At 42.2% G+C, this 15256-nt stretch overlaps 1 protein-coding gene across 2 annotated transcripts in view; it reads left to right on the plus strand.

Moving 5' to 3' along the window:
- Positions 1 to 15256, plus strand: part of letm1 (leucine zipper-EF-hand containing transmembrane protein 1) — a 122243-nt gene that overhangs the window by 76235 nt on the left and 30752 nt on the right. For both annotated transcript variants that reach the window (XM_041187670.1, XM_041187680.1), the window contains exon 9: positions 7911 to 8090. In XM_041187670.1, the coding sequence (XP_041043604.1) occupies positions 7911 to 8090 (180 nt within the window). The remainder of the gene's footprint in view (positions 1 to 7910; positions 8091 to 15256) is intronic.

Below are 15256 nucleotides of genomic sequence, written 5' to 3' on the forward strand. Positions count from 1 at the left end.
AACAAATCTGCAGGGAAATTACAGAGCGATGCAAGCATTATAGAGTAATTATAACGGGGGACTTTATTTACCCAAATGTAGACTGGGACAGTAGTAGTGTAAAGAGTGGAGAGGGGCAAAAGTTCCTAGATTGTATTCAGGAGAATTTTCTACAGCAGTATGTGTCCAATCCAACACGAAACCTGTTGGACCTGGTTCTTGGAAATGAGGTGGACCAAGTAGATCAAGTGTCAGTGGAGGAACATTTAGGAGACAGTGATCATTGTATTGTATATTTTAGAATGATGATAGAAAAGGATGATAGGCAATCCAGAATAAGAATAATTAACTGGACAAGAGCTGAATTTGATGGGGCAAGAACCGAGCTGGGCCAGATAGACTGGAACTAAAGATTGGCAGGAAAAACTGTAGCTAAACAATGGGCTACCTTCAAAAAAGAATTGGTTCAGGCCCAGTCAAGGTATGTTCCATCGAAAGGGAAAGGTAGGGCAAACAAATCCAGAACTCTCTGGATGAAAAAGGAACTTGAAATTAAGAGAAAGAAGAAAAAGTGCGCTTATGACAGGTGTCGGGTAGAAAATACAATTGAGAACCAAGAGGAATACAGAAGGTTCAGAGGGGAGGTGAAAAAGCATATTAGAGAAGCAAAGAAGGATTATGTGAAGAGACTGGCAGCCAACACAAAGGGGAATCCCAAAATCTTCTCTAGGCATATAAATAGTAAAAGGATGGTAAAAAGAGAATTAGAGCCGATTAGGGAGCTAAAAGGGAATTTACACGTGGATGAAGGGGCCATGGATGAGGTATTAAATGAATACTTTGCATCCGTCTTTACCAAGGAGGCAGATGCTACCAGGCCATGGTGACAAACAAAGAAACTTTGTCACCAGAAGGGTTCAAAATTGATAAGGAGGAAGTGTTGAATAGACTGTCGGTACTTAAAGTTGACAAGGCACCGGGACCGGACAAGATGCATCCAAGGATATTGAAGGAAGTGAGAGTAGAAATTGCACGAGCACCGGCCATAATCTTTCAGTCTTCCCTCGACTTGGGGAGGTGGTGCCAGAGGATTGGAGAATTGCAAACATTATGCCCTTGTTCAAAAAAGGTTGTATTGATAAGCCCAGCAATTAAAGACCAGTTGGTTTAACTTCAATGGTGGGCAAGATTCTAGATACAACTATTTGGGATAGAATTGGGAGTCACACAGAAAATAATGGGTTGATAAGGAAAAGCCAGCATGGACTTCTAAAGGGGAAATCGTGTTTAACTAACTTGCTGGAGGTTTTTGAAAAGGTAACAGAAAGGTCGATGAGGGTAATGCTGTTGATGTGGTGTACATGGACTTTCAAAAGGCATTTAACACAGTGCCACACAACAAACTTGTGGAAAAAGTTATTGCTCATCGAATAAAAGGGACAGTAACAACATGGATACAAAATTGGCTGACAAATAAGAAGCAGAGAGTCACGGTCAATGCATATTTTTCAGGCTGGAAGAAGGTTTGTAGTGGAGCTCCCCTGGGGACCCTTGCTTTTCCTGATATATATTAATGATCCAGATCTTGGTGTGCAGGGGACAATTTAAAAGTTTGCAGATGATACAAAGCTTGGGAATGTTGTGAACTGAGAGGAGGATGGTGTGGATCTTCAAGAGGACATAGACAAGTTGGTGGAGTGAGCAGATAGGTGGCAGATGAAGTTCAGTCTGGGGAAGTGTGAGGTGGTGCATTTTGGTAGGAAGAACATGGACAGACAATAGAAAATAAGGGGTGAAATTTTGAAGGGGGTGCAGGAGCAGAAAGACTTGGGTGTGGATGTGCATAGATCATTGAATGTGGCAGGACAGGTGGAGAGAGCAGTTAATAAAGCATATCGAGAGAAGGAGATTTGATAGAGATGTTCAAAATCACGAGGGGGCTGGACAGAGTAGATAGGGAGAAGCTGTTCCTGCTCATAAAAGGATCAAGAACGAGGGAACAGATTTAAAGTGATTTGCAAAAGAGGCAAATGCAATGTAAGAATATTTTTTCGCTTGAGTGGTTCGGATATGGAATACACTGCCTGAAAATATAGTGGAGAGAGGTTGAATTGAGGCATCAAGAGGGCATTAGATGATTATTTGAGTAGAAAGAATGTGCAGGGGTATGAGGAAAAGGCAGGGGAATGACACTAGGTCATAACGCTCATTTGGAGAGCCGGTGCAGTCATGATGGGCTAAATTCTGAAGTATTCACAAGAGAGGACATATGCAGCATAATCTCCCTGATTAGCCATAATCTCAATGAAATTAATAATTTGATATGAATGTGACAAAAATCTTAGACTGAGCTCAAAATTAGCAAATGTTTAGGGGTAACGTTTATCCCAGAGTAGTAAAGGGGACAACAAGAGCTGAAAATTGCATCCTAGTTGTTGTGAAAAGTGATAACAAAGTAAAGTTTTGTCCACTTGTCAATTTTTTAAAAATGCTCACTGGAGTCAATGGAAACCAGGGGGAAATCTCTCCGCTGGTTGGAGTCTTACTAAGCACAAAAGTAGATGGTTGTGGTTGTTGGAGGTCAGTCATCTCAACTCCGGGACATCACTATAGGAGTTCCTCAGGGTAGTGTCCTAGGTCCAACCATCTTCAGCTGCTTCATCAATTACCTTTTTTCCATCATAAAGTCAGAAACGGGGATTATCGCTGAAGATTGCACAATGCTTAGCACCATTCGCGATTCCTCAGATACCGAAGCAGTTCATGTCCAAATGCAGCAAGACCTGGACAATATCCAGGCTTGGGCTGACAAGTGGCAAGTAACATTCACGCCACACAAGTGCCAGGCAATGACATCTCCAACAAGGGAGAATCCAACCATCACCCCTTGATGGTCAATGGCATTACCATCACTGAATCCCCCACTATCAACATCCTGCGGGGTTACCCCATTGACCAGAAACTGAACTGGAGTAGCCGTATAAATACTGTGGCTACAAGATTAGGTCAGAGGCTAGGAATCGTGTGACGAGTAACTCACCTTCTGACTCCCCAAAGCCTGAGCACCATCTACAAGGCACAAGTCAGGAGGAGTGTGATGAGATGGTCCCCATTTGCCTGGATGAGTGCAGCTCCCACAACACTGAAGAAGCTGGACACTATCCAGGACAAAGCAGTCTGCTTGATTGGCACCACATCCACGAACATTCACTCCCTTCACCACCGAAGCACAATATCAGTAGTGTGTACCATCTACAAGATGCACTGCAGGAATTCACCAAGCCTCCTTAAACAGCACCTTCCAAATCCACAGCCGCTACCACTTAGAAGGACAAGGGTAGCAGATGGTTGGGCACACCACCACCTGGAAGTTCTCCTCCAAGTCACTCACCATCCTGACTGGGAAATATATCGCCGTTCCTTCACTGTCGCTGGATCAAATTCCTGGAACTCCCTTCCTAATGGCACTGAGGGTGTACCTATACCACATGGGCTGCAGCGGTTCAAGAAGGCAGCTCACCACCACCTTCTCAAGGGCAACTAGGGATGGGCAATAAATACTGGCCCAGCTAGCAAAGCCCGCATCCTGTGAATGAAATTAAAAAAATAACAGCATTATGCTGCCTACCAGTTATCTGACCGTTGACCTGAATCACCCCTGTTATTGATTCCTGTAATTGCACATAGTGCTCAACACCTTACTTAGACTGGCATGCTCCTTTATTAGCACAGTTCATTTGAGAACCTCATCACAGTTCTTGTCTCATCTACCTGTGTAGATATTTCACAGGGACCTGCCTTCAGGGAGCTTACCCTTCTGTTTAGGCTTCTTTTTATTGCACTCTTCCCACTGTAGGCAAATGGCACTATAATAGCCAGCTGACTGGTCAGTTTCATGTCAGTTCAAATGTTGACAGAATTGGAATAATTCTCAAAATGTCAACATGTGAGGGTAGGGCTCTAAATGGCAAATTTTCAGTTGATGTTGGGAAATTCTTTCACATTGAAATTCATATATGAATGGACTTCAAGGTAGAGTAATAGAGACAAAAATCTTAACCATTTAAGAATAAAATATGTATGTCAATAAGGTACGTATGGTGTTTCTAAATTGACTTAGATGTGCTGAATGGTATTTCCTCATCTGTATTCATCTTGTGAAATTACCACTTTCTCAGCTCCCAGAAGCTTCAATAACTGACCTACTTCAAGCATCCATCAACCTTTTTCAATACTGTGCTCAGAGAATCACAGAATTGTTACTGTGCATAAGAAGGCCATTCGGCCTATCATCCTTGCACTGGCTCATGAATAAGCATCATGACTTAGTGCCATTCTTCTGCCTTTTTCCCGTACCCCTGCACATTGTTTCCATTCAAATATTCTCTAATGCCCTCTTGAGTGCCTCAATTGCATCTGCCTCCACCACACTCCCAGGCAGTGCCTCCCAGACTCGAATCACTTGCTGTGTGAAAACATTTTTTCTCACATCGCATTGCTTCTTTTTCAAATCACTTAAAATCTGTTTTCCCCTTGCTCTCAATCCAACTGGTTTGTCCCTATCTATTGTCCAGCCGCCTCATGATTTTGAACACCTCTTAGCCTTCTAACAGTCCCAACTTCTTCAATCTATCTTCACAATTGAAGTTTCTTAAGTTTTTTTTTCCTTTCTAACTCAAGCTAATTTAGTGCCATCTATGGTGCAGATATGCAAAGTTGATAGCCTGGCTCTTGAAAGGAAACTTCTAACCAAATAGCTTTCTTTGTTTAGTTTGGAACAACATTTATAAGATCATAGGAAATAGGAGCAGGAATAGGCTATTCGGCCCCTCAAGTCTGCTCCACTATTCCACTAGATCATGGCTGATCTTTTGCTTCAACTCCATTTTCCCTCACTATCCCCATATCCATTGATGTCTTTAATAGCTAAAATCCAAGCATCTCTATCTTGAGCATACTCAATGACTAAGTCTCCACAGCTTTTGTTTTTGTTTGAAAGTGTGAGATTGAAATTTCATTAACCTGTTGCAGGAATTGTTAAATTCATGGCCTTTTCTAGTCCTGCTTTCTACACACTAAAGTCTAACAAAATCTAAGATTGATATACAGCCCGTTGTGCCTGTGCTCACTCTTTGAAAGAGGGTATTAATTAGTCCCACTTCCCTGCTCTTCCCCTTTCACCCGGCATTTTTTCTACTTGAGATATTTATTGAACATGATGTTGAAAATTATTATTGAACCCACTTCCCGTTAGGCAGTGAATTCCAAAGTGTAATGACTCTGCAGTTTTTCCCTCCTATTACCTCTTGTTCTTTTGCCAGCCACCTTAAATCTTTGTTCTCTGGTTACTGATCCTTCTGCAACTGGAAACTGTTTCTCCTTATTTGCTTCATCAAAACCCAACATGATTTTGAACAACTCTATCAAATTTTTCCTAATCTTATCTCCTTTAAGAAGAATAACCCCAGTTTCTCTCTTCTCTCCACATAACCTCATTACAGCCTTGGTTCAAACACAGACAAAAGAGCTGAAGTCCAGAAGTGAGGTGAGATTGACTGCCCTTGACATCAAGGCAGCATTTGACCAAGTGTGGTGTCAGGGAGCCCTAGCAAAACTGGAGTCAAGCGGGAATCAGTGGGAAAACTCTGCTGGTTGGAGTCACACCCAGCACAAAGGAAGATGGTTGTTGAAGGTCGTCAGAGTAGTGCCCTAGGTCCAACCATCTTCAGCTGCTTCATCAATGACCTTATTTCCATCACCTGCTTTTGAGGCTTGACATCCTTCTTAAAGCTTTGGGACCAGAGTTGGCCACAATACTCCAGTGAGCCGAACTCGTGTTTTATAAAGGTTTGGCTTAACTTCCTTGCATTTGCTCTCTTTGCCACTATTTATAAGCTAAGCATCCTGTACATCTTCAAAGATTTATTTTCGGGCACCCAGAAGTGTGTCAGTTCCTGCATCACCTTTTAAAATTTTACCATTTAATTTATGTTGCTTCTTCTCGTTCTTCCCACTAAAATCCATCACTTCACACTTCTCTGTGTTAACATTTTTTCTGCCATGTACCTGTCCATTTCACCAGTCTGTCAATGCCCCCCTGTTGCTACCCTCCTGACTGTTTACTACATTCGAGTTTCATGTCATCAGCAGACTTTGAAAGTATGCCCTCAATACCCAAGCCCAAGTCATTAATACTATGGCTGTCAACATATCAGTTGCCCTTTGAAGCCTTGAAAAATCCCTCCAAAATCGGGGGTTGACTTATACGCTAAGCTGAAACTTGATCCGCCAGCATGGATGTCAGGATTTGGAAATGTTATAAGCATCTAAGAGTGGGCGTGTCCTAAACTCCACTCGTTTTTGCAACACAGCTTATATCACCTGCCTGATCCCTTGTACCCAGCTATAAGGTACCGGTAAGTAAAGCATGCATTTGTGGGGTGAAAAATTGAGGCTGACCACTAAGTATGCAAGCATTGAGGTTGACTACTAAGTCTGCAACTATAGCATATGTCTAAAAGGGGTATCGACTTTTAGGCAGAATATATTCAAAAACATGATCTTTGGAGCTGGAAAAATGAGATCATGTTATTTGCCAGGTCAATTTACATACCATAAATTCTGGCACATATCAAAAAGAGCAATTCTCTGAACGTTGACCTCGAGACACCACTGTATGCTGTACTCCGGTCTGAAAAACAATTGTTCACCACTACTCTGCTTTCTGCCCCTTAGCCAATTTTGGACTCATCCAGCCTCTGCTCCTTTGATTTTTCTAATAAGTCTATTATGTTGTACTTAATCAAATGCCTTTTCAAATTCTTTGCATGCATTGTATTAGTCATCCTTGTAGTGTGTAAGCACTGTGTCTTAGTAATAGGTCTGACTACTGAGACTCCGATAAACTACCTTTTTCAAAAATTGCATCTGAATTATACGTGTTTGAGCCTTTTGCAGTCATGCTTTATGCATTTCAGAAACCAATATGGAGATAGGTAGCTTGATTTACAATTTGGGAGAAACTGAGAACTTCCACAGTCCCGAGTGCTGTGGTGTTCATCTGATAGCTCAAGGTGATGTTGCTACCCTCAAAGTTACTTTCCATGATTAGATCTAAAGCATTCAACTTTGAGAGCTAGGGGTTGCTTTTTAAAAATAAGGGGTTGCCCGTTTAAAAGAGATGAGGTGAAATTTTTTCAGTTGGGGGTTGTGAGCCTTTGGAACTCTCTCCCTGAAAAGGTGGTGGAAGTAGAGTCTTTGAATATTTTTAAGACAGAGGTGAATAGATTCTTGGTAAGCAAGGGGATGATAGCTTAACGGCGGTAGGTGGGATACAGATTTCAGGTTACTATCAGATCAGCCATGATCTTATTAAATGGCGCAGCGTCGTTTAGTGCTTACCATATAGATCAGTATCAGATAGCAATCTATTATTTGCATACAATTAAATGAAGACAAGTTCAAATGAAGAACAGTATTTAGAGATATGGGCATGGTACTTGAAGTATTCTCTCATTTTATATAATCATCCATATGAAAGGGAGTTGGCTTTGATTTATGGGAGGAAGGCCTTCCCTGAACTTTACTCTCAAATTTACATGAGCTCTTGGAGCAAATGATGGACCTTGTTAATGATGGAAATTTTGTGGGGTGGGAATTGCTGGTTTGTGCACAAAAACCTGTTTGGAGAGTTTGAAACAAACAAAGAATAAAACGAAACCTCTCGCATCAAAATAAATCTCTTTTTCAAATGTAAATGAGATTCAAGTGCTGTTTTGAATTCTACATTTTTGAGTTATGTGCACTTTTGTCACCTTGCCAGTTGTATCATTATTTTAGGCACTATGTGAAGCATTTGTTACTAAGTTGCTCTAAGAATTGCAAGAGGGACTATGATGTGACTTCTTTAATCCTGTGCTTTTCTACTTCAGGCAAAGGAAGCACAAGTCAAAGTAGCAGAAGTTGAATGTGACAAGGTGGATAATAAAGCCAAATTGGAAGCAACCTTGCAAGAGGAGGCAGCCATCAAGAAGGAGAACCAGGAGCGAGAGATGGAACGTATGGCAGAAGCTGCTGAAAAAGCTAAAGAAAGCTTACAGGTTGAAGCTCGGGTAAGTGTTTAATTTATCCATTATAACATGCTTTGACTTTAGTAAAATGTTGCGAACCAGGATTCCAAATTTCTCAGTGATTTAAGAATTGAAATGGGTTACACATATCTGTCTAATTTACAAAACTGATTAGCTTTTGAGAAGTTACAAAAGAAAGATGTCCACAATGTGATAAAAAGTAGCTAGCATTCCTTAATGAAATTTAAGTTAGAGTATGTATTTTCCATAGATCTATTGAAATTCACAGCTCGTGTCAGTGTTGCTGTTTGAGGGAGTAATTCAACCCTATTCCCACAAGTTTTGAGTAAAAAAATGGCATAACCTGGTTTTTGTCTTGTGGAATTTTATATTTCAATATGGGTACATCTCAGGTGTCAACCATGACTCAGTGGTAGCACTCTAACCTCTGAGTCAGAAACTTGTATGTTCAAGACCCATTCCAGAGACTTAAGCACAAATTCTAAGCTCATGTTCCAGTGCACTGAGGTGCTGTCCTTCAGGTACAATGTTAAACCAAGGCCACATCTGTCCCCTCATGAAGCCATAAGCCCCGTGGCACTATTTGAAGAGGAATGAGTTCTGAAGAGTCAAATTTGACTTGAAGTATTAGGTCTCTTTCTCTCTCCACAGATGCTGCCAGACCTGCTGAGTATTTCCAGCACTATGTGTTTTTATTTCAGATTTTCAGCATTCGCAATATTTTGCTTTTATTATGAATTTTCCTGCTGTTCTCTGGCCAATTTTTATCCCTCAACAAAAAATACTGTGAACAAGTCATCAGTTTCATTAAGTTCAAGAGGGATGGATATGACTGAAACTAAAGGTTTTTTAATTCTTTCATGGGACGTGGGTTTTAATTAACCACCCTAATTGTTCTTGAGAATGTGGTGGTGAGCCGCTTCTTGAACCTCTGCAGTTTATGTGGTGTAACAGTGATATAGTCTGTCAGGATGGTGTGTGGCTTTGAAGGGAATTTGCAGGTGGTGGTGTTCCCATGCATCTGCTGCCATTGTCCTTCTAGGTGATAGAGGTCACGGGTTTGGGAGGTGCTGTTAAGGCAGTCTTGCATCTTGTAGATGGTACACACTGCTGCCATTTGCATTGGTGGTGGAGGGAGTGGATGTTGATGGTGGCAGATGGGGTGCCAATCATGCAGGCTGCTTTGTCCTGGATGGTGTTGAGCTTTTTGAATGCTGTTGGAGCTGCACTCATCCAGGCAAGTGGAGAGTATTCCATCACACTTCTGATTTGTGCCTTTTAGATGGTGGACAGGCTTTGGGGAATCAGGAGATGAGTTGCTCTCCGCAAAATTCCCAATCCCTAACCTGCTCTTATAGCACAGTACTTAGATGGCTGACACAGCTCAGTTCCTGGTCAATGGTAACCCCCCCAGGATGTTGATAGTGGGGGATTTGGCGATGGTAATGCCATTAAATGTCAAAGGGAGATATTTGTATTCTCTCTTGTTGGAGATGGTCATTGCCTGGCACTTGTGTGTACGAACCTTACTCCCTCCTTATCAGCCCAAGCCTGAATGTTGTAATTGGCCAGGTTGTATTTGTCCTGATTTATGTGACATGATGTAGCTGGACAGTTTTCCACATTGCCAGGTTGATGCCAGTGGAATCAGGGGCTAGGGGCACGGCTTGTTCTGGAACATAAGTCCTCTGTATTTTTGCTGTAATGTTGTCAGGACCTATAGCCTTCCAGTATCCAGTACCTTCAGCTATTTCTTGATGTAACGTGGAGTGAATCAGATTAGCTGAAAACCGGCATCTGTGATGCTTGGGACCTCTGGATCATCCATTTCTGTCTCCTCCTGTTGGCACTTCTGGCTGAAGATTGTTAGAACTGCTGCAGCCTTGTCTTTTGCACTCATGTGCTGGTCTCCCCTTCAATGAGAATGGGAATATTTGTGGAGCCACCTCCTCCCATTAGTTATCCACCACCATTTACAACTGGATATAGCAGGACTGCAGAGCTTAGATCTGGTCCATTGGTTGTGGGATCACTTAGCTCTGTCTATCACATGCTGCTTTTGCCATTTGGCATGCAAGTAGTCCTGCGTTGTAGATAGGTCTCTAGGTTGATGACTCCTTTTTAAGTGCTGCTCCTAGCATGCTCTCCTGCACTCTTCACTGAACAAGGGTTGATCTACTTGCCAGATGGCAATGATAGAGTGGAGGATATGCTGGGTCATGAGGTTACAGGTTGTTTTTGTATACAATTCTACAGCTGCTGATGGCCCATAGCATGTCATGGATGCCCAGTTTTGAGTAGCTGGATCTGTTCAAAATCTATCCCATTTAGCACGGTGGTAGTGCCGCACAACGCGATGGAGGGTATCTTCAATGTGAAGATGGGACTTTATCTCCACAAGGACTGTGCAAGGGTCACACCTACCAATACTGTCTTGAACAGATGCATCTGCGGCAGATAGATTGGTAAGGACAAGGTCAAGTAGATTTTCCCTCTTGTTGATTTCTTCACCACCTGTTGCAGACCATGTCTAGCAGGCTATGTCCTTTAGGACATAAGAGCATAAGAACTAGGAGCATGAGTAGGCAATTCAGCCCCTCGAGCCTGTCCCGCCATTCAATGCGATCGTGGGTGATCGCATTTCAGCCTCAGTTCCAATTTCTCCCCTCCCCATAACCTTTCAACCCATTACTGTCTATCTCCTCCTTAAATTTATTCAGCGTCCCGGCATCCACTGCACTCTGAGGTGGTGAATTCCACAGATTCACGATCCTTTGAGAAAAGTAATTCCCCCTCATCTCTGATTTATACCTACCACCCCTTAGCCTAAAACTATGACCTCTTGTTCTAGAATGCCCCACAAGGGGAAACATCCACTCCACGTCTACTTTGTCTATCTCCTTTACCACCTTACATATCTTAATTAGATCCCCTCTCATCCTTCTAAACTCCAGTGAGTATAGGCCTAAACTGCTCAATCTCTCCTCATAAGACAAGCCCTGCAACTCTGGAATCAATCTAGTGAACCTTCTCTGAACCACATCCTCAAGTAAGGGGACCAAAATTGTGCGCAGTACTCCATGTGCGGTCTCACCAATGCCTTGTACAGTTGCAACAACACTTCCATATTTTTATACTCTCTTCCTTCAGCAATAAATGCCAAAATTCCATTTGCTTTCTTTATTACCTGCTGTACCTGCATACTAGCTTTTAGCAATTCTTGCACGAGGACATCCAGATCCCTCTGCATTGAAGCATTCTGAAGTTTCTGTTCATTTAAATAATAAGTCGCTTTTTTATTCTTCCGACCAAAACGGATAACCTCATACTTATCCACGTTAAACTCCATCTGCCAAATTTTGGCCCATTCACCTATACTGCCCATATCCATTTGTAAATTTCTTATTTCTTCATTGCAACTTATTTTCCCACCTATTTTTGTGTCATCTGCAAATTTAGCTACAGTACCTTCTACCCCTGAATCCAAGTCATTAATATAGATTTTAAATAGTTGGGGCTCAAGGACCGAACGCTGTGGCATCCAGAAAAAGACCCATTTATCCCGACTCTTTGCTTTCTGTTGGTTAGCCAATCCTCTATCCAAGCTAATATATTACCCCTAACTCTGTGTGATCTTATCTTGTGTATTAATCTTTTGTGCAGCACCTTATCAAAGGCCTTCTGGAAGTCCAGATATACTACATCTACAGGATCCCCATTATCCACTTTGCTTGTCACATCTTCAAAGAACTCGAGCAAATCAGTCAAACATGATTTACTCTTCATTAAACCATGTTGACTCTGATGGATTGCATTTTGACTTTCCAAATGACCCATTACTACTTCCTTAATAATGGATTCCAATAATTTCCTAACGGCAGACGTTAAACTAACTGGTCTATAGTTTCCTACTTTCTGCCTCCCCCCTTTTGAATAAGGGCGTTATATTAGCATTTTTCCAATCCTCTGGAACCTTTCCAGAATCCAGGGAATTTTGGAATATTATAGCCAATGCATCCACTATCTCCGTTGCCACTTCCTTTAAGACTCTGAGATGTAGGCCATCAGGTCCTGGAGACTTGTCACCCTTCAGTGTTTAGTTCCTTTTCTCTAGTGATGGTGATTGTTCTAAGTTCCTCCTTCTCTATACCCTCTGCACTACCTGTTACTATTGGGGTGATACTAGTGTCCTCCACTTTGAAAACTGAGGCAAAATATTGATTAAACGTCTCTGCCATTTCTGTGTTCCCCACTATTAACTCCCCAGTCTCACCCTCCAAGGGACCAATATTCACTTTAGCTACTCTCTTTCCTTTTATATACTTGTAGAAGATTTTGCTATCAGTTTTTACATTTTGCAATGCTTTTCTTTCGTAATTTACCTTTGGTCTTTTTATTTTTTTTTTTTAGTAACCCTTTGTTGATCTTTAAAAGTTTCCCATTCTTCCAGCCTGCTACTGACCTTTGCAATTTGGTATGCCTTAGTTTTTGCCTATGTTACCTTTAATTTCCATGCTTAACCATTGATGCTTTTTTCCCATCTTACCATCTTTCTTCCTTTGTGGGATAAATTTTACTTGGGAGGAATTAAATATCTCCTTAAATATCTGCCACTGTTCATCAACTGTCCTACCTTGTAGTATTCCTGCCCAGCCCACGAGGGCCAAATCTGCCCTCGTGCCTATGTAATTATCTTTGTTTAACTCCAGAACACTAGTGTGGGACTCAGGTTTCTCGCTCTCAAACTGAACTCGAAATTCTAGCAAGCTATGATCACTCTTCCCTAAAGGACCCTTTACTATGAGATCATTAATTAATCCCACCTCATTACACAAAACCAAATCCAGAATAGCCTGCTCCCTGGTTGGTTCCACAACATATTGCTCCAAGAAACAATCTCTAATACACTGTATGAACTCTCCCTCAAGGCTACCCTTGCCAATTTGATTAGTCCAGTTTATATGCATATTAAAATCACCCGTGATTATTGCTGTGCCTTTCTTACATGCTCCCAGTATTTCCTGGTTTATACTGTGCCCTATTGCTGAACTACTGTTTGGGGACCTATAGATTACTCCCACCTTGCTATTTCTTATTTCTACCCAGACTGACTCTACATCTTGCTTTCCAGTGCCTATATCATTCCTCACTGTAGCACTGATCTCTTTCCTTTACTAGCAAAGCTACACCACCTCCTTTTCCTTCCTGCCTATCCTTACCAAACACTGAGTACCCTTGGATATTCAACTCCCAAACCTGTTCTCTCTAATCACATCTCAGTAATTGCCACCAAATCATACCTATTTACTTAGAAAAACTCAGCAGGTCTGGCAGCATTGGTGGAGAAGAAAAGAGTTGACGTTTCGAGTCCTCATGGCCCTTCGACAGAACTAGGTGAATCCCAGGAAGGGGTGAAATATAAGCTGGTTTAAGGTGGTGGATTTCCAGCATCCGTTGTTTTTTGTTTTTATCATACCTATTATGCGCTGTTAACTCATTAGTTTTATTCCGAATGCTATGCACATTCAGATACAAAGCCTTTAAGTTTGCCCTATTGTCAATTTTCCCTACTCTTTTTTGATTCTTTGGTGCAATATGGCATTCACACACACTGTCCCTTCCTTTCATTTTTTGGTAACAATCAGCCTCGTCACTAACCTGCACTCTTACCGTTTCCTTAAGATTTGTTTTTTTATATTTCCATACAACTGAACCTTCCCCCCCACTATTTAGTTTAAAGCCTTATCTACAACCCTAGTTATGCAATTCGCCAGGACACTGGTCCCAGCATGATTCAAGTGGAGCCCATCCGAATGGAATAGCTGCCTCTTTCCCCAGTACTGGTGTCAATGTGCCATGAATTCGAACCCATTTCTCCCACACCAATCTTTGAGCCATGCATTTACCACTTTAATTTTATTGACTCTTTGCCAATTAGCTCGTGGCTCAGGTAGTAGTCTGGAGATTATTACCTTTTTGGTTCTGCTTTTTAATTTAGCCCCTAGCTGCTCGTATTCCCTCAGCAGAACCTCATTCCTCGTTCTATCTATGTCATTGGTACCTACATGGACCACGACAACTGGCTCTTTCTCCTCCCACTCCAAGTTCCTCTGCAGCCCAGATGAGATATCCTTAACCCTGGTACCGGTAGGCAACACAGCCTTCAGGACTCTCGATCCTGGCTACAGAGAACAGTATCTATTCCCCTAACTATACTATCCCCGATTACAACTACATTTCTCTTTACTCCCCCAACCTGAATGGCTCCCTGTACCACAATGCTATGGTCAGTTTGCTCATCCTCCCTACATCCCCGCTGTCGTCCACACAGGGTGTGAGAATCTCAAACCTGTTGGATAAGGGCAGGGGCTGAGGCTCCTGCAGTGCTGCTTCCTGGATCCCTCTACCTGCATTGCTCATTGTCACACCTTCCTGTCCCTGACCACTGGCCAAATTTAAGGTAGCTAATCTATGAGGTGTGACTGTCACCTGAAACACTGCATCCAGGCAATTCTCCCCCTCCCTAATGTGTTGCAGTGTCCAAAGCTCAGACTCCAGCTCACCAACTCTGAGCTGGAGTTCCTCGAGCAACCAACATTTGCTACAGATGTGGTCACTAGGAACCACAATGGGGTCCCCCAGCTCCCACATCATGCAGCTACAACACATCACCTGGCCCTGCATCTCTATTTTTATTTAATTAGTTTTTTAATTTGTTTTTAAATTTCCTACTGGCCTTTAGTTTATCAATCTGTAAAATATTTATCCTATTTACCTTTAATCTGAAAACAAGTTAGAATAGAGATTCAAAATACACTTTTTAAAATCAACTGGAACTTGCTCTCTCTGCTGAGTTGAAGCTAAAGTGTTGGGCCTCCTATCCCGGGCCACAATAGTCACCTTTAACCTGAAATCAACTTAGAATAGGTAGTTCAAACGAGCAGTTACTTACCAACTAATGAACTTACGGTTTTCCTGTGATGTCACCCTTTGTTTTTTTTCACTTGGCGACAGTGACTGCAGAGTACACTCTTCCCAGACTGCAGCCCAGGATTCGGCTAGCTCAGTCAGAGTGGTGCTGCCGAGCCACTCTTGGTGATAGACATTGAAGTCCCCCACCCAGAGTACGTTCTGCACCCTAGCCACCCTCAGTGCTTCCTCCAAGCGGTGTTCAATGTGGAGGAGTA

Source organism: Carcharodon carcharias, chromosome 1 (genome assembly GCF_017639515.1).
Source record: "Carcharodon carcharias isolate sCarCar2 chromosome 1, sCarCar2.pri, whole genome shotgun sequence".
Lineage (NCBI taxonomy): Eukaryota > Metazoa > Chordata > Chondrichthyes > Lamniformes > Lamnidae > Carcharodon > Carcharodon carcharias.